The sequence below is a fragment of the Ambystoma mexicanum genome, chromosome 2p (genome assembly GCF_040938575.1).
Source record: "Ambystoma mexicanum isolate Mex_15411 chromosome 2p, UKY_AmexF1_1, whole genome shotgun sequence".
Lineage (NCBI taxonomy): Eukaryota > Metazoa > Chordata > Amphibia > Caudata > Ambystomatidae > Ambystoma > Ambystoma mexicanum.
In genome coordinates this window covers 1,385,415,647-1,385,434,951 of record NC_090923.1, presented here as the reverse complement: position 1 = coordinate 1,385,434,951, position 19,305 = coordinate 1,385,415,647, and the positions used below count along the sequence as shown (strand labels likewise).

The window sequence follows — 19,305 nt, the reverse complement described above, 5'->3', positions numbered from 1 at the left end:
GCAGGATCTCACTGGGAGTGACTCCCCTCAAGGGGACAGTAACGCCATTCCCTTAAGGAACTCCCTATAACTAAGACATTTTATATATGAAATGTATGTTCCAAAAGAACCTTGACCAAAGCGTCTATGGTGCCACCTCCTACCTCGATCAAGCTGTGACAGGTTTTGCACATCACCACAAAGTTTGAAAAGACCGGGTGCAGGCAGGATGGATTGAGGTTGGGTGTTAGTTGGAAAATAACTAGTGATTGTATGGGAGTGACTCCTCTCAAGGGGACAGTACCGCCATTCCCATAAGGAACTCCCTTTAACTAAGACATTTTCTGCATACATGAGAATCCGAGAAATGGATGTTACATTAAATTGTGGACTTCAAAGTGCCTTTGGATGTTTGGCTCAAGACAATGCTGGTCTCTCCGTGGGCTTGACAGATGAGCATAAACAACACAGCCCTTGTTTTGTGTCATGGAGCAAAAATAAAGGCACAATCACCCTTCAATTGAGGAGAAGAAGCAGTACGCCGAGGTGAGCTGCCAATGTCATTGAGGGGCAGAGCTGTGCTGTAGTGTGGAGAGAGACCGGGGAAAGAGAGGGACTCTGCCGACGAGGCACCAAGGTTTCTGGGTCAGGCCAAGGCAGAGCAGAGCCCTTATCTGGAGGCGTGAACACACGGAGGACGTAGTGGGCCTGTGACCTGAGAAATAATGCTGAAACCTAGGTTGCAAAGGAGGAACGAATCTCCCTCTCGCAATGAAGGAGTTGAGGAGCAGAGAAACGCTGAGACGACCGGAACAGCTAAACTCGCACGTATCCAGAACAGAACACCAGATAGCCGTGGAGAACGTCACCTCCCTCGAGAAAGCCCTGCGAAAGAGACGGTACCCATGTTACTCATAGTTGAGGGGGTGGAGAGGATTACCCCAGCATCTTCCTGGGGCAGTAAGGCCCAGAGAGAGAAGGAAAGAAATAAGAATAAAGGTTACGGTAACCCAGGAAGCCCGGAAATTGAAATGTGCCAAACAGCTCACAAAAGCTCTCGAGAAATCAAGAGCGGCATATGTGAAGAGTGTTCACCAACACCCCTGAGAGATAAGTGAGACATCGGGACAGAGAAAGCCAAGGGAGACAAGAGGCCAATAAGTCAGGTTTTTAAACTTGAGATACGTTTGGAACGTTGACAAGAAGGGCGTAAACTGAAGCCGGAGAACTGTTTTCTAGACCCGAAACCAGGAGGGATTCCTGGAAACCCTGAATGAGATCGGGGTGAACAACTCTAAAGGCAGGACACTCTGCCCAATTTTCTTTTATGGTTTTTTAAGTGGGCCAGTTTAGAGGATAGGTTTGGAGAGGGGACAATGTTTTCTTATTTTTGACTATTGACGAGCATAATATAGTTTGTTAGGAAAGAAATTCCCTGTTTAGCAACAGAGCTAGAAAGGCGGTTTCCCTAAATCCTCTGGTCCAAGTCCTTCTTCTGGCTTGCCAGAGTCATCTGGTTCATGAATAACCACGAGCCGGCCCAGGATGTGCGATACGTGGCCAGTGCACACCTTTGCTTGTTGTGTGACTACAACTGATTGACGTTCAAAATAAAAAGTTGCATAAACAAATAATTATCAAGCTGGGACAATAAGACCATGTTAGTGCCACCCCACAAATTAAGCACTCTGCACCCCAATTTTTCCTTTCGAATAGGGTTGAAACCTCTTTTTCTCTTCCCCATAAATAGATTGTTGTACGCCAATGTGACCTTAATTGTACTGTTGTTACTATTGTTCAGCGCTTTGACGGTAAGCGCTATATAAGCACAAGTTAATGAAAATAAAATTAAAGGAAATGTGTGCCACCTATGCTAGAAGTGTACCAAAAAAAGTAGTGGGACTGTGGTTTTGGCAGGGTAGAGGGTAGGCGGAAGCATAGTGCAACATGTAACAAGGTGTTGCGGCCGGGGCATTGCAATACTATAAGTGACTAGGAACTAAGGCTCCATTTGCAACTTTACACTTGCACAATGACATGGATTGGCACATCCCCTGTATAGAATGGTGAATATGGTCGTAAAAAGTAGAGGAATGGGAAACAGGATAAAAATGAAAGTAGTGGAACACCGCTCCCGACCGTTCCCGCTCACTTTGACCATTGCTTCGAACCTGAGCAACATGGGGAATCGAGGCCGATCGCCCAGTCCCCTGCGCGAGGAAAGCGTCTACCTTTTGAGGAAACTCCTGCTGAAGTGAACAGAACCACCTCCATCCATACTCTTGCGAATTCATGTCAGATTTCTTTAAAATGAACATCTCCAGAGTTGTTTGTTTTTATACCCACCAATGCTTTAAAACGTACTTTAAAATCTGCAGCACACATTATTCATGAAGTTGATTGAGTACCAGTAAAATGCGGGTTCACACATACGAGTAATGTTGCAAAAAAGAGGCAGAAGTCTTCCGTTAACACATATGTTCTGACGTTACTAAGGTTGGCCTGAGACGTGTTGCTGCGCTAAAACATGCGCAGGCCTTTGAGGAGAGACTGTGTAATACTGCATTACAGAGATTATTCAAATTGCCCTATGACCTTGTCCACGTGCCCCATCAACCTTCATGGGTATTTTTCCCATTCTAATTACAGATCAAATAATTAAAGTGCATTTATCCTGACTAGACAAATCCAGATAGAAAAATGCATGGCGGTTTAATGCACCTGCTGCAGGGATATGCGTTCAGTTTATGCGCATACTGTCAGTATATTTAATACCATTGCTTTAAGTCAAAATCATTCTGTTCCAAACCTGGGGTCTCTAGGAGCATTGGGGCGCCCTATGACTATAGTGGTTCTCACTATGTATTTTTCATCTTCTAGGTTTCGGCAGTAGATCCCTGTGCAAGTGGACGGACGTCCCAGGGCGAGTGTTGCAGTCTCTGCCCCCCAGGCACGGGGGTCTCCGAACCATGCGGCAGCTCTAATACCAAGTGTGAATCCTGCAAAAGGAGTGAGTATCCATCCCCTGCCCCCACCCTGGACGAAGGGAAAGTGTGTAGACTGTAAGGGGATGAGGACAGTGGCACAGAGAGGTGCAATAAACCATGTGGGGATCAGTACTGCATTAGATTGTATGTGGCTCAGTTCAGTGGTGTAGAGTGGTGCGTTTGACTAAGTGGATCAGTGCAGTGGTGGAGAGTAGGGTGACCATGATATGATATGTTATTTATAACGCCTAAGCGCGGACTTGGGGATTGAGCCTGTGGTGCTCCGTGTTGTTTTGCTTCCAAGGCGAGCACGTTGCCCCTGAGCTATCCTCCCAAGACAATTAGAAAACACTGCATAGCCAACAGCATAAAAGGAATACTCCCGCCACACAATCCTGCGCTCCCTCAACCTGCCCCCTCTCACCCGCCATGGGATCCCACAGTATTTCCAGCACTGCTCCTGCATATATACTGTGTGGTTTTGATTCTGGATGCAAGTATGTCAATAACAAATGGAGCTTTTGCTCTGATTGATATTACAGGCCCAGCTAGTCAATCGTTTCTCTACCTGTCTCTGTGGCACAACCAGTTAATGCATCTGGCTGGTACCTGAAAGGTTGGGGGTTCGAGTCTATCTTTTGGGGGCAAAATTCTGAAATTATTATGGTGTTTGTTTAATAGATAATTGCTATGGATCAAGTTGTCACCCCCCTTTCACCAAAACCCAAATTGGGCTTTAAAATTAAAAAAGCTCTTGGGAGAGGCCAGAGGGCGCAATTCAGGCAAAACTGGAGGTTGAAGAACAATGGGGAAGAAGGGGTAGGATATGATTGTGGTAGCTGGGATGTGTATTTCTGAACGGTGATTAGTTATTGGTATGTATGAGAGACTTTCTAGGAATGTGCAGCTAAATTTAGATCACAGCCTTTGTAATGGCACTATCTAGACCCTACAAAGCATGGTACCAGATGTAGTTGGTGAGCGGTTGCGTGCTGTACTTGATAGGTGCTCAAGCGCGCCCTAGTAGCATGGAGGCTTTCACCAGATGAGCTTGTAAGAAACAATCTCTGTATCAGGGAGAAGCACTGGGTTAGCCAAGCCAGCTGACGGAACCAGTGTCGACACCACGAGTTGGGCTTGTATAGATGTATGCGTGGGTAAGACATGGGGTAGGTAGTTGGGGAGGTGACGTAATCGACTTGCATTCAATGGTATTAGGTCCTGTAGAGTATGGACTAGGTGTAAATCCTTGTGACTTTTAAGGTAGATAAACGAAAATAGGATTGTAATGCCGTGATGGAGTTGGGTGGAGTTGCGATAAAGAGGAAAAGCCTATATAGCTCATGGACGACCGGAAAGAGACCTTGAAACTAGAAACGAAAGCACTGGCAACAGACACTTTCCCTCTGGATCTCCATCGTGGCAACTACAACGGTGCTGGGTCCTGTGACGAGAGCAAGAGGAGCCACAAATGGCCTTATTCAAGAAGTGGGACATAAGCAAGATATGTATTTACAAATTCCCACGGGGAGTAATCACAGGATGGGTTCCCATGTCCCACTTCTTGAATCAGAGGAGCCATGTGTCCTTTAGTTCTGTTCTCCGTTAGTGAAGTTACAAGAAACATTTTTTTCCGTGTGTGTCTTCTCTACAGAACTGTCAAGTCACTTCCCAATTTTAGCACGTGACAGAATAAGCGGCACTCGTCAGAAGTATATGACGCTTTGCATACCGGGGTTCTCTGGTCCTGAAGAAGGCAGAGAAATGACCTTATACCGCTGAAACCGGTCGACCGACTGCTATCCGGACTTCTGTCTGGACGTGGAGATATATTTAATGACGATTACCCTGATGAGTAACTGTTGACTGTTAGAAGTAGTCATTCATAGACTTGTTGTTGAACACATTTGTTGATGCTTGATATGCCCTCCTTGTGTAATTAAATCGAGATGGGCATATTTTAATCACAGTACACGGATGTGTCGGGCATAAAGTCAATAGACTCATCCCTCTACTGTTTAAGATCAAACATGTCTGTTGCATTGTAGTAAACAGTTACATTCAGTAATTGCCCCATGACGTGTTCCCAATGCTATGCCATCAGGGGCGTTGCTAGGGGGGGCTAAGGGGGCTATAGCCCCTGATCTTTTGGTTGTAGCCCCGGATAGAATCTCAGGAGCTACAGCCAAAAGACTAGCTAGCTCCCAGTCCCAACAGTTCTGACATCAGCTTAGCCCCGGGTCTTTTCCAGACCTAGCAACTCCCCTGTATGCCATGCTGGATGGTTTCATTGTAGCCGATGCCTTTTCATTTTCTTAAATTCGGATGCGCGTGGAGGTTCGGCTCACCGTCTCTGAGGGTGTCTGTCCGTATGTGGACCAGAGAAATCAAAATGAAAGCTTTACATTTTCTGAACTCCAAAAGTACTTGATTTTAGTAATGTCGGTGCTCCTGTGAAGGACACGTAGTGATGTCAGCCTGCGTGTTGACACTCGCCCGTAGGTTGGCAGGGCTTGGCATGCCCCCCTCGCCAGTGTAGATATGGTGGCTGCTCCCTCTCTCGGGTCACTCGCAGGCCAGCCATATGCTTTCCAGATATCCCTCTCCCGCCTCTTGCTGCCCTGAGACGTCTGTTCGTGTGCTCCATTGAGGTCTGATAATTATACCTTTAAGGAAAGTATGGGATCTCAGGGTGTCCAGTGGTCGAAGTGTACGAAAAGAAGCCATGGACAATGTTTCCTGCTGGCCTGCTCCCGCTCCCCACAAACCCCATCGCCACGCCCCCTCCCACGCACAGTCCAAACCCTGACAAACAAACCCACCAGTCGTCCTGGGAACGTCCAGTGCAGTGAAACTAGAAACGTGCGCAATGTCTTCCAACACTTTTATTTTAAAACGAAACCATTCTGGAAGCGTTTCTTTTAAAAATTAAAGTATAGGAACAGTAAAACCGCTCCCGCCCACTTCGACCACTGCTGGGGTCAAACTAATCCGGAGGTCTCATGAATAAGTGAATGTGTAAAAACGTGCATATCTCTCTCCGCGGCAGGGGCCTCCCTCTGGAACAGCCTTCCTGCCTCCCTGAAACTTGAGGAGAACCATCTCCGGTTCCGGAAGCACCTCAAAACCTTCCTCTTTGCTTCTGCTTTCCCTCTCCCTCTCCCCTGCTGAACTGCTAATTAATTTTCACTGAAACTGCACTGATCCTGCAACTGGACCACTCTAAACGGCCTCGGTCCTGGGCCCTGCCACTCTCCACTTGCACTGATGCCCTGGAACCCCTTTGCACTGCGGGACTGTCTCTGTATCCCTACAGCCCCCCCCTCCCCCAGCACTTGTTCTGCACTTACCTCACACTTGCCACCAGCTGGCCCTATTTATTTATTACGTACGCCACTTACCTTGTACTGCACTTTTCCCCCTCCCCTTCCCCTTGCACTTTTTCCCCCTCCCCTACCCCTGCACTTGCGCGATCTGAATGACACCTGGCCTAGTAGGATCGTTGTCTGTCTCCCCTTGTCCCCCCCTCCCTGCCTCGTCGCGCCTTGAAACACTTGTGTATAGGCGCGTTACAAATACCATATCATATCATATCATATCAATGCATTAGTCAGCAACTGAAAGCATCTGCTCCAAGTTAATTCGGTTGTGCAGAGAAAACGGCTCTGCGTAGTTCTCAAATGTAGATTCCACAAGTGAACCAGCAGGCCCTCAATCAAGCGAGCCAGAGAGACTGATTTCAGATTTCCTCGCCCCACCCTCTCTTACTAAAGTCCTTCTCCGAATGGATGACTGGCTTACCAATGGCAGCTGTGTGCCTTAGGTGCACCACCTTTCTCAGTGGCCGAGAAATCAGGAAGCAGTCTCTTTGAACCCGTCACACACAGCGCAGTTGGCAGACATTTCTTGTGGAGGATGAGGGTGAACATGTAGTGAAAGGATTGAGGGTGTCCAGTTAAAGGATCAAATACAAAAGGTTTGAATGCAAAAGAATACAAAGGTTTGAATGCAAAAGGTGAGTCAATAGGATCGAAAACAAAAGGTTCAATTTTTTTTTTTATTATACATTTTTTTGGGGGTTTCCGTATAGGTAAAAAAAAGTTGTTTTTTACCACAAAAACAGGGGTTGGGGCAGGGCCCCAAAAAAAACAAACTTTTGTTTTCGAACCTTTTATTTTCGGTCCTTTTGATTTGAACCTATTGTATTTCGAACCTTTTGATTCAGACCATTGACCTATAACTGGATTGGGGAGGGCATAGTGCTGGCGACTTAAGGATGCCATTCTTTGAGGAGGTTTTGCATGGGAATGTGGTGGGGTACTCTTGTGTTGGTTCACTGTGATACAGTCAGTCGCTCTTCATTGGATGTGAGGTCAACGGGTGGGAGGGAGAACATGTGTGTGTGATAAGAGAAAAGGGAAGGAGGCCGTGATGTTGCCATGGGAGGTATTTTAGACGGAAACCCAGAACGGACCCTTGGAGGACACCCACGGGTATCAGTGTGGACTGGTAGTGCAGTGAGCACCCAGGACTATTAAAGTGGGGGAGAATAACCAACAATATGCTATAAAGTGCAAGGATGCAAATGTGGCTAGAGAAGGGCCAAGAAGGGCGATGGTTGAGCTGAACTAGGAAGTAATGTTACTGCAACATGGAGGCGGTGGGGGATGTGTGCGCGCGCATTCGCGGGTGCCTCTTAATTCTTCATTTGAGAGCAATATATTTGAGTAATGTTTGAGTATACTCTGTTTAGCCGTTTTTCCACTGAACCGTTGAGACCGTAACTTAGTGACGGCTTATGACACTAATGTTTTACAGGTATCCAGTGATTTTAACGAATAAAAACAGAGAATGGCTTCAATAACATAATGAGAAAATATCCCATTTAAAAAATAAATATATGTCGGGTAAGGGGTTTAAATGGGTGGGGAGGGGTTTCGGGTGGGTTTAAAAGCATAGGGAAACGGGAGGGCTCGGGGGTGGGGAAACCCCAAGTACATTTTATTTAATGCTTTTTTTGGTTATAAAAGTTTTGTTGTAAAATCATTCTCTTAAAATACCAGAATATTTCAAATCAGTGCATTGTAGCCTAAATCATGCATGTCTCTTCTCATATTTCAAATCAGTGCATTGTAGCCTAAATCATGCATGTCTCTTCTCATTTCCTGCTACAGATCTCACGTTCTCCTCCAACAGCAGTGCCACCGAGCGGTGTTCCCCGTGCTCAAGGTGCCCTGCCAACATGGAGGTGCTCATTCACTGCAGCGGCTTCGAGGACACCATATGCCGCTGTGCACAGGGGTATTACCTGGAGGTGGTAGAAGAGCGCCGCTTGTGCCTCCCCTGCAGGACGGAATGCAGCATGGACGAGGTGGAGATCAGCCCGTGCACCGATATGTCCAACAGGATATGCGTAGGTAGGTGACGTGACGCCAGCGCGTACACCGATATGTCCCAACGGGATATGCGCGGGTAGGTGATGTATCGTGTTTGGTGCGCACTCTCCACCCATGACATAACTGCAAGGTGGGTGTAGTGTGGCAGTGTGGTCAGTCGCAGTTTGACGTAGTGTGCAAGAGCCAAATGTGTAGCACCCAGAGTTCAGTGCAGTCAAGGGCACATAGCTGAAAATGAAGAGGGAAAGCAGCAGATTTTGTAGGCTGCAGAAACAGGTGGGCCAATTGGAAAATCAATCAATTGCACGCATGCCAGTGTTTCCGAGGATCCACTGTGAGCGCTAAATTGGGCGCTTGTCATTCAAGCTAAGGTGGCAACGTTGGTCTTATGGGAGGCGGGGTAGGGTTGGTCTGGGTTCATGCTTCCAGGAGGGAGGTGGCGAGTCACACCTGCAGGGGTGTTGCTAGGTCTGGAAAAGATCTGGGGCTACGATAGCGTCGGGACTGGCAGGACTCATGGCTTGGTTGTAGCACCTGAGCTTCTAACGGGGGCTACAACCCAAAGACCTGGGGCTATAGCCCCTTGCCCCCTCACCCCTCCCTCCCCCCAGCAACGCCTCTGCACTCCTGTCCTGCCAGGTACTCCTCTCCACTTATTGCTGACCTGTGGACTATGACCAGTGGTTCCAGACTGCGAATTATAGAGGTGGGCTGTCGTTCAAACACTATTGACTAAGGTTGAGCAAAATTGTGGGGGAAAAAATAGAAGAAGATTTTATTATTTCTGCAATACACTTTGTGACATTTATTGGGCCGGTTTTCCCACATATAAAGAGGAACATGAAATATCTGCTTGAGTTCATGAAGCATGCATGGATAATTTGGGTTTTGATGCAGCAGTTTCGGCAGAATCGCCCCTGTTGCAAAAAATGTATAAGCAGAATATCACTGAATAAGCACTAGTTCAGGTGTAGCACTTCGACATTAATGACTTCAGCTGCACCTGCCCCTTGTGTCAAGTGCCTTGGATCCTGTGCTCTGATGCCTATGTTCCAGATGTAATTTGCTCACCTCTGCCTCGTCTTCTTATCCCGCAGATAAGGAGCTGGCCCGCAGCGGCACTGCCCCTGGATGTGTGCACTGCTCCATGTGCCCGGATCATATGGAGGTAGCGAAACCATGCACCTGCACGGAGGACACCCTCTGCCAGTGCCCCAATGGCACCTATCTGCATGTGGAGGATGGGCACAGCCAATGCATGCCCTGCCAGGTGTGCCCGCGGGGGCATGGCGCCAGGACTGCCTGCAGCCAGGACAGGGACACCCAGTGCGAGGCCTGCCCTGCTGGGTTCTTTTCTGAAGAGAGGAGCAGCCAGTCCCCCTGCCTGCCCTGCCGGAGTGAGTGTGAGGAGGGGAAGGTGGTGCTGCGCGGGTGCACCACAGAGTCCGACCTGCTGTGCATGGGTAAGTACACCGGATCGGGGGTGGCGGGGGGGGGTGCAAACATTCAAGTTGCAAGCTACTAAAGAGCCATAAAAAGTCACTCGCCACCTCAATTATATATATATATATATATATATATATATATATATATATATACACACAGAACACAATTATGTACTACTCGCCAAGAGCTAACTATCACTAGCCAATGACTATCGGCGAGTGCACATTTTGTACCCTGCCAGATTGTAACCAGCGCCTGCAATTCTGTGTGGCAGTGATCATTTCAATACTAATGTACCACAGAGGTGTAGCCAGGATTGTCTAGCAAATGGGGCCCACTTCCCTGACAAAAATATCTGTAAATGTCCACGCAGCGCTGCTGAGCGGGCATTTACAGATTTTGGGTGAGCCTTGCCCCTCAGGCCCTACCCTTTCTGCGCCTCCGATGTACCAGAACCCTATGGATCATCACGTCCCGCCTCCTGCACTACAGGATTCATTCATATATAAAGGTGGGAGTGCCCCCTGGATTCCCATCTTCAAAACTGGAGGGAAAAGGGATGGGTTGAAATGCTTGGGCTAACACTACTTAACCACTGGAAATTCCTCCAGTGGCATTTTCCGTAGCCTTTTAGTGGCGCTCATCTGTGCCCCTTCTGAAGTGCCAACATGTAAAATCTTGATAGCGCTCGCAGAGGGGGCAACCAAGCTTGGGAATTTGAGTTCTGGAACACAAGCAACCTCTGACCCGTTTCAGCCTTAGTGGTCGAAGTGGGCGGACGCGTTTGGTAGCGGTGCGCCTCTACTTGGAAAAAAAAAAGTTTTACCGTTCTTATACTTTTATTTTTAAAAAGAAACTGTTCCGGAATGGTTCAGTTTTTCAAATAAAAGCATAGGAAGAAGTGGAAGCTTGCACCTCAACGCACTGCACTCAACATTCCCTTAAACAGCAGGTGTGATTGTTTGGAGGTTTGAAATGCAGGTGGAAGGGGGCCCCCGATTGGGATTTGTGGAGAATGGGTCAGGCCAGTGGGGAACATAGTTTCACCATTTCTTTTCGTAAACTTCAACCACTGGTTTCGTGAGATGCAGCTTGATCTATCTGCTCAGCAAATTAGGGTCACACGTCGAGGCGTTTCACTCCCAACTAGGGAGAACAGTTAAAAGTGATTGGAAGCGCTCCATCACAAGGTCTAGAGTGCAGAAAGAGTGCAGAAAGCTGAGCATACCTAGCCAGTGGAATCCTCTATTCTCTCTTGATAACCTCTAAACAGTTTAGTTTTGTCATCCTTATGTTATGTTGTGTTATGTTAATGATTCTTGTACCGCGCACTGCCTCCACTTGTATGGTCTCTTTGCGCTCTGGCGCTTCTGTAATGGGAGGGGCATGGGGGTGTGTTAGTGGGGTTGAGAGGGAGAAGAGCAAGAGAGCTTTGATGTGCTGTTGGCAGCTTCAGTCCGGAGAAACCGGTGACCAAGCGTTGTATATGTTCTTAATGTTTTTAAAGCCATTGTTATGGTTATGACGACTGAAACCGAATAGCGTACTGTAAATGTGGCTAACCAGTGTGCCCCCCCATCCGGGCAACTGGAATGCAAACTTCTTTGATGCTGTCCCTTTTCACTGATCTCACTTGGCCACGCCTGAACTTACGGTGAGTTTTTACCTGCACCAGCATTCTACCGAACAATGTTACGCTGCCCCCTCTGGTGAAGGTTGGCGAGATTTGTTTAAATATTGATGATGATCGCGAGGAGCCTCCAAATGATCCAGAACCTATTTCTGAAGTGAACACAACAATAGTCTTATAAAAACACAGGTGTGGGCTATGCGGAGGCATTACTGCTGTGGTGCTAAACAAAGTTTATGGGCCTGAGACAAATCAAGGGTGAATTATGAAGGTTAGGGCTGATAACGCCTGTTAACTCCACGGCCGCAATGCCATTATATAATGGTAAATCAGAAAAATAGGTTAAAATAGGTTGTAAGCAAAAGAAAACATTGAAGGTGCTTGGAACCTCTAGGGCAAGACGGATAATAAGCATTAGTACCCAGTGAAGGGGGGGGGGGGGGTTGGCCTCTCAGCCAATGAGGATGCTCAAAATGGGGGCATAATCACATGTTAATCCTGCTGTCTGAGCTTCCACATAGCGGGAGGCCGCTATCATCCCCCGCCGGTTGCTCAGGTAAGCGCTACCCCACATCACCTCCCGCACACCTCCTTTTCCACATATTTTCCCCTTCATCCACGCCCCACTTACCTTACGCTTCTTGGTCCCTCAGACACCGGGAACAGCAGTGTTCCCGGTGCATCCCTGCAGCCTCACAAATGAAAGCCATGGAAAGGGAGAAGGGACTACATAGTCCCTTCCCCGGATTTTTTCTCAACTTAACCCAAAAAGAATGAGTATATGGTACATTGTGCTGGATACTAATATCAATATCACCCTCACAGCGGGGGGATGGGGGTAGGGAGGTAATGCCCCAAGCTAACAGTAAAGCCCCCGCAGCCTGGCCCGGGGCATTACCGGGCCTAGTAATGCCCCCCCCTTCTGGGGTAGTATATCTTATTCATGCAGAATGTTGAAAGAGAAACATCAATCATTGTGACAATGGTTAAGGCCCTCTACTGGCCCAGTGTTTACAGAGGCCCACCAACATAACAATGTTATAATGGCTGCTAATGGACTGGAAGCCTGAGTTAATGCCCTGAACAAAGAGAGAGTGAATAAGGAGGACTGACCCACTTAATCAAGTTAGCTCCCAGTACAGTCTAGAATGCTCCATAAAACACTCACTATCACACACAAATGCCTGTCGGACACTGCCCCTACCTACCTCAATAATTGCATTGCATGCAAAACCACATCAAGATCCCTCAGATCCAACGCAAATATCCAACTGCACATTCCCCGCTTCACCACCACAAGAGCAGGCAGGGGAGTTGCTAGGTCTGGAAAAGACCCGGGGCTACGCTGATGTCTGAACTGTTGGGACTGGGGGCTAGCTAGTCTTTTGGCTGTAGCTCCTGAGATTCTATCCGGGGCTACAACCAAAAGATCAGGGGCTATAGGCCCCTTAGCCCCCCCCCTAGCAATGCCCCTGAGAGCAGGTAATGCTAGCTTCACCATTGCAGCCCCTATTCCCCTCCCACCATATCTGGAACTCTCTCCCACCCCATCTAGCCAACGAAACCTCACTATCGAAGTTCAAAAAACAACTCAAAACCTGGTTGTTCAACTCTTAAACATTCTTTACCCTAGACGGTTAATACCAAGCAACACTAGATCATTGCTATGTCATATGATAGACTATATTATATACGCCTGTTATACTGCTGCAACCTAAAATGTATGCAACCCAAACTTGATAACTAAGATATGTTCTCAGCTGTAATCTAAGATGTATGTAACCTTAATTTGCTAACGAAGATATATGTAACTACGCTGTGATACCCAAGAGTTTGGGAGTACATCCAAATGCAATAAATAAATAAATAAATAGTAAAGGCCAGAGCTGCAGGGATAGGGCGGCTTTTAGCACCCAGGCACGGTGCATACTGTTTTCTGACCACGAAAAAATGCTGACCCTCGAAACGCTACGCAAGAGAAACACCAAAACATCACCATGACAGAAAGCAACACACAGTCACACACACTTCCACCAGGGAAAGGAAAGGTGCTCTCTCCACTTCCACGTGGGAGGAGTGTGAAGCAGAGGTGGCGTGGACAGGCAGGAGCCGCAGTGGGAGGTAGCGTAGCTAAGCATGCACTCCCCAGCGCAGTCCAAACCCAGTATTGCAGGGGAGCTTCGGGGAGGCAGGCCAAGAGCAATGCCAGTGGAAGGGGGGCAGCAACAGGCATGAAGTGATATGATATGGCATTTAGAACGCGCCTATACACAAGTGCATAGGGTTCTCGGCTCTACACAGCACTAAAGACTTATTGCCCATGTTCCAGGCACCTTGCGTATGCCAATAGATGCTAGCAGCCTACTCAATGACTGCTTCAGAAGGATGAAGGGGTGCTTTGGTTTATGCCCATGATGCCAACCCATGATCTGCAGGCCTCTGGACCGCCCTCCCACTGCCTAGCGTTTAGCTAGAAAAATGAAGGGCACCTCGACGTGCTGTCTGGTTTCTTACATTGCGCTTCATGCCGTACTCCAGCCTGTGAGCGTGGCAGAGGCCACGCTTATCAAACCTGTGCTGCTTGGCATAGTCTTGTTTCCATGTCTAGTGCGTGGCCCTTGAGCTATCCTCCTGGCTCTATATTAGGATTACCTGTACCCACTTGCTGGCTCTCCTTTCCCTCCTGACAACCTTCTCTAATTTTTTGCTTTAGCCCTTCTACCTCTTCACGTTTGCGCAATGTTTTTTAGGTTTGCCTTTTTGGAGTGGAACTCATTATAGAAGGTGTTACCAGGTGGGCATGTTACCGCATGTTGGCCACTATCGCCCTTTGTGTGGGTACATAAAGGGGAGTTCCAGCGAGGCCTAACTGCCTTAATCTTATTTTTTAATCGGGCTAACTGCGAGGGTTCGGGGTTACAAACCCCATTGAGCGGCCTTCATGGTATGCCATAGTTGCAGCCATCTTTAATAGGGGACGCGCCTCCTTCTTTTAAGGCAACCTTGGGATCTGGCGTGTTTGAGGCTTGAAACCTGAGGATCATCCCCCTCTCCCTGCCGTAAAATGATGTGGGGGGGGAGAAGATTCTCCCCAAAAGAGCAAGGCATTTGTATGACATGAAGTCTCGCCTTTAAGCAAACGCTTTCCGCATTTAGTACAATACAAAATGTATAATGCAATAAATAAGATACAAATACAATATACAATACACAAATATATACAACTATGTACACAAAAATATATACACAAATATATAATAATACACACTATACAAATACATACAATACAAACACAATATACAAAATACAAATTCAATACAATAGAACAGTGCAATACAATTTAGTAGTAAATACAGTTTGCGCTATGGCAGAATTGCATACCAGCACTGGTCGTCTGTGGCATATCTTTTTTTGTCTGTGTTATATTTCGGCATTTTTTACAGGGCATTGTTGATCTCGGGCTTTGTCAAGCAAGCCATTAAAAAAAAAAATATATATATATATATATATTCCCTGTGCAATTTTAATATGCTCCCCGAGGCGCAAGGATCTTACTCTGTGCACATCTTGGTCTCTTTCTTGGGCTTTAGTGCACTCTCTCCCATACCGTCTCATAATTTTAATTTTTCTGCCGTCATCCCCAGAGACAGTTGCCTTTTTGTTCATTGGGACAGAGGCTCCTTGGGTCGCCGCTAATCTCGCTTTTGTCCCCCGCTCCATTTGCGCTAATCCCCACCCGGGTTTGGAGGAGACTCCGGGCACGCAAGCGGGACCCGTCTATGCTCCACTGTCAGGAAATCGGGTTGAAGCAGCCTGTTAAAGGATGGGCAGCAATAGGGCAGCAGGGGAGCAAATCCGAAGACTTAGCTCCAACTCTGTGTGATGCCCGGCCGGCGAGGCCGAACGCCTCTAGAGAATGGGTCTGGTGAGACCAGGCCGTGGAAGACGCAGCCGGGATTCCATAAGTAATTTTCTCCATTCTACTGAGGCAAAGTGGCAGAAGAAATAAGCAAGGAAGTGCCACAACAGAACAGCAGGGAGACGGACCCCCTCGCCAAGACCAATTCCTTGGCACAGCGAAGAGTCTATAGAGAGCTTTCCAACACAAAGCAAGGACCATGCGGCCTGAGACCTGCTTAGACCAACACCTGTCACGGCTTATGGGCAGGGCTAGTGCGTTCTCACTACTCCGCGGAAGGTAGGGAGCTGGCAATTTAGGCGCGCCACCCCCGCACCTACACCGCATCACAGTGGCTTGAGTCTGTGTGTATTCCGCAGGTCATGGTTTCAAGTCACATCATTCGGAATGTGGTTCGTTTACTGAGTTTGGGACTCAAATCATACCTCCTATCTTTCGCGTAGAGGTGATTCAACAAGTAAAGTGAACTTAACACTATTCATGGAACGTTTTCCTATTGGATTGCGCCATTATAAAACACTTAATTCTCATAAATTAGTTCTAGAGGCATCCAACATAACATTATAAGCCGTACGCGATGCATTGCTGCACTATCGAACACTCCACACACTTCCAAACAGAACATGTAACACCAAGTAACTGCACAAGACATCAACAGTACATTTGTATCGGGATAGGGAGAAAGATATTTGTCCCTGCCACTCACTCACCCATCAAAAGACAAGTAACCAAAGCAGCTTGCTAAGTCTATATACACAATCCACAATGCCCTTAGAACGCGTCATCTAACATACCCGCCAGGCAAAGCCCTCTGGCGCTGTCACATGTCCCATCTTTTGAACCAGCCCGCCATTACCCGGCAGCACATAGCTGGGTGTTTCAGGAGGTTGTAAAATTAATGCCCCCCTTCTCCTCATCTCTTACTGGAAAACACTTGGAAGACACACCGCAACATACTCTGCCAGGAAATCGAATCATGTCCGCGCTATGAGCCATTTACATGTCAGACGTTGTGCTTCAAAAAAAAGTGCGTAAAGTAAGAAAAACAAGCAAAATGGCGGCTCTAGCCTTTCTGGTTTGTCGAGCAAGCATGAAGATTACGATCTTGCTCCTTCCGATGGGCTCTCCCCAGGCCCCTTCTGCTCCCACATTCCCTGCTGTGCCTCCGTGTGGCCTCCAGTTAAGTGGCAGTGTGCACATGAATCCACTTAATCTCAGCGGGGGCCCAAATCCTACGATAACTCGGCCTGCTCGCCCTTTGACCCGCAGAGCCGCTCCCGCGTGCAGTCACACGGGAGGGAGGACGGACAACTGGCCCTGCTGCGAGAATGCTTTCAATTGGGAAGCGTTGGTCCTGGGCTGCGGGGGAGAGGGCAGAGGTCGTAGCCTTTGGCCTTTAAAATGAACATGCAGTCTTTTTTAATACCGGTGGAAGGCTGAACCACCCCCACGCCCACTCGACTCCTGGGGCATGATAGCTTGTGCTGTGGGCGGGCAGGCGCTTTAGAGTTGACTTAGTGCAAGAAAAGATGGCATGCGAACCTATACCGGCAATACAAACATGTTTTAAAAAGTACTGACATGTAAATTGGTTATTTATTCAACGGATAACACCCTCACGACCTACTCCGGGTGCACGTTTTCTTCAGCCGGTGTTTTTAATAACCACAAACCACAAAACAGATGCTTTACAGTTCCTTCAGCCCACTTCGGGAATTGCAAACTCCCCCACCTTGATTTTCCACAGACAATTGGCATATATTTCCCAGGAATTTTGAGTCCTCGTTCTCCTGAATGCGGATGTGGGAGAAAAAAACTCTTTCCGCGTTTTCTCCCTTCTCTGACCATTCTTCTGTGTCTCTTCCCTTCCCATATTTGTTGTATGTAGGGCCGGCATTGTGGGCAAGCTGAAAGAACTCGTCTGCCTTGCCCCCGGGGTCGGGGGAACGCCCGGCCAGTATGATTATCTGTCCAACCCGAGGATTATTTCACCAGGACTGAGGGTGAGGCAGCTGCGTCTTCTTGCGTTGGTGGAATCTGCGTTGGCGGAACCTGGTTCCTTCCGTTGAGAGTTGGGTGGAAACAGCTTTGGTCCACCTGCTAGCACAACTAGAAGCATTTGCACATAGGACAATTGCCATTCCGGGTCAAAAAGAGCCAATGTGGGACTTTCTTGGCACGTGCGTTGCTATATATACACCTCACGCCAGCACAATAGGGACAAAAACTCTCTGCCGGGATCTGGCGATGCTCGGAGTAAATGCCAGCCTACTCGTTCCCTTGGCCCGAACATCCACGAATGTCCACATTCCATAATTAGGGAAGGTGGCGGGAATTCCCGGCTCTCTAAAAATTCTCTACGACTCCACTGAAACCCCTAAAGCGCCTCAATATACAGCGACAACCTACGAAAAAAAAATGCGGTCTAGCTAGGCACACATAGAGTCCTCTGCACTAGCACTGTATCCTAAACCGCTGACTGCACCCGCACACGTGCCTGACTTCTGGGTTGCTTACTAGGGCCCGGCCAGCCCCTTAAGTCCTAACCCGACAGAATGCACACACGCATCTTAATATGAACTTTCCCATGCATGGACTTCGGTCCCCGGGGACGTTCCAACCACAAAGCGCATTGAGGACATAGAAATGGGGAAATGGCGCTATATAAATGACTACAATACAATAAGTGAAAGACTTTGAAGTGTGTTGACAAGTCAAGGGCCCACCTTATTGCCACATTGTGATGCAATTCCAATAGTGGAAGAAGGCGTTTGATCAGGTGGTGATGTGAGGGCAATATCCATACAACTTCATTGACCAGTGGAAGGAATGTTAGCTGAAATAACCCCCAAAACTGTGTCCCCTCTCACTGGTGTGCTAGCTGAAAGCAGAGCGTTGGGCCCTGAGGGGGAATCCGGCCGCACACTGCTGTCATCCAAGAACGATTTGGAGTTTAATGAGAGTGATTCCCTAATGGGTGCCAGTGCTTTCATTTCAGTGCTGGTCCGATAGCACAGCAAGTAGAGCACTCGCTTTGACATCGGTGCAGATCCTGCTGGCGCAGGTTTGAATCCCGGCAGGGCCAAATTCGGCCTTTCATCCTTCCGAGGTCAATAAATAAGCACCACACACCGTGGGTAATAATAAGCAGCGCTCAGTTACCTGAGGGTTCATAGCGCTATATAAATGCTAAATTATTATGATTATTTATGCCTGAATAAGCAAGGAGCGAAGGTCGATGCCTGAGGAACTCTCCAAGAGTGCACTTGCAGCGAAGTGGCAAACGCACCATGGACTTACTGCTGGAAGGGAGGGACGCCGCTGCCAGACCCGCCACCGGACAATCCGGACCACTCTATTGAAAGCAGAATGGTCAGGATTGCACAGTAGTCAATTGGACATCCTAATCCCCCAGAAAAACCTTTTGTGAGGCTATATTTGAAATTACTGATAGATTTCCAGGGAAATTGAGGGGTTATGTGGTTGGCATTGCAAGATGTGTCCTGAGAAGGTTAAAAAAGCGAAGGGGATTTACCTTAGTTTGCTCCACTTTGCAGCCCCGAAGGGAGGAAAAAGTGTAGATTCTCCACGAGCACGTGGAAACTCCTTGTGGGGGGACCTTTACAGGGCACATCCGAGGGGGGTTCCTCCTACATGCAGAGATTCGCTGATCTGCATCTGTTGGCTGCGGACCAGAAGAAGAGTGCCCTAGAACTAGAAGTGGCCCGAATAATGGGAAGCGGCTGCGCTACTTCTGGAGTATTCCCTAGAAGCGGCTCGAATACTGGGAAGCGGCTGCGCTACTTCTGGAGGATTCCACTAGGGGGCCGGGGAGTAGGAGAGCTGACGTTTCTGACCGTGGAAGCTGTAAACCTGTGTTTGCATCGGCGTTGGCATTTTGCCAAAAAAGTGGGTGAATCTAGACAAATCACCTCTTTTCCTATTCCA

At 48.0% G+C, this 19,305-nt stretch overlaps 1 protein-coding gene across 1 annotated transcript in view; it reads left to right on the top strand.

Annotated features, from left to right (window-relative positions):
* Positions 1 to 19,305, top strand: part of LOC138567521 (tumor necrosis factor receptor superfamily member 16-like) — a 73,470-nt gene that overhangs the window by 31,935 nt on the left and 22,230 nt on the right. Inside the window, exons 2-4 of the mRNA XM_069645794.1 lie at positions 2,860 to 2,989; positions 8,141 to 8,383; positions 9,460 to 9,825. Coding sequence (XP_069501895.1) covers positions 2,860 to 2,989; positions 8,141 to 8,383; positions 9,460 to 9,825 — 739 coding nt within the window. The remainder of the gene's footprint in view (positions 1 to 2,859; positions 2,990 to 8,140; positions 8,384 to 9,459; positions 9,826 to 19,305) is intronic.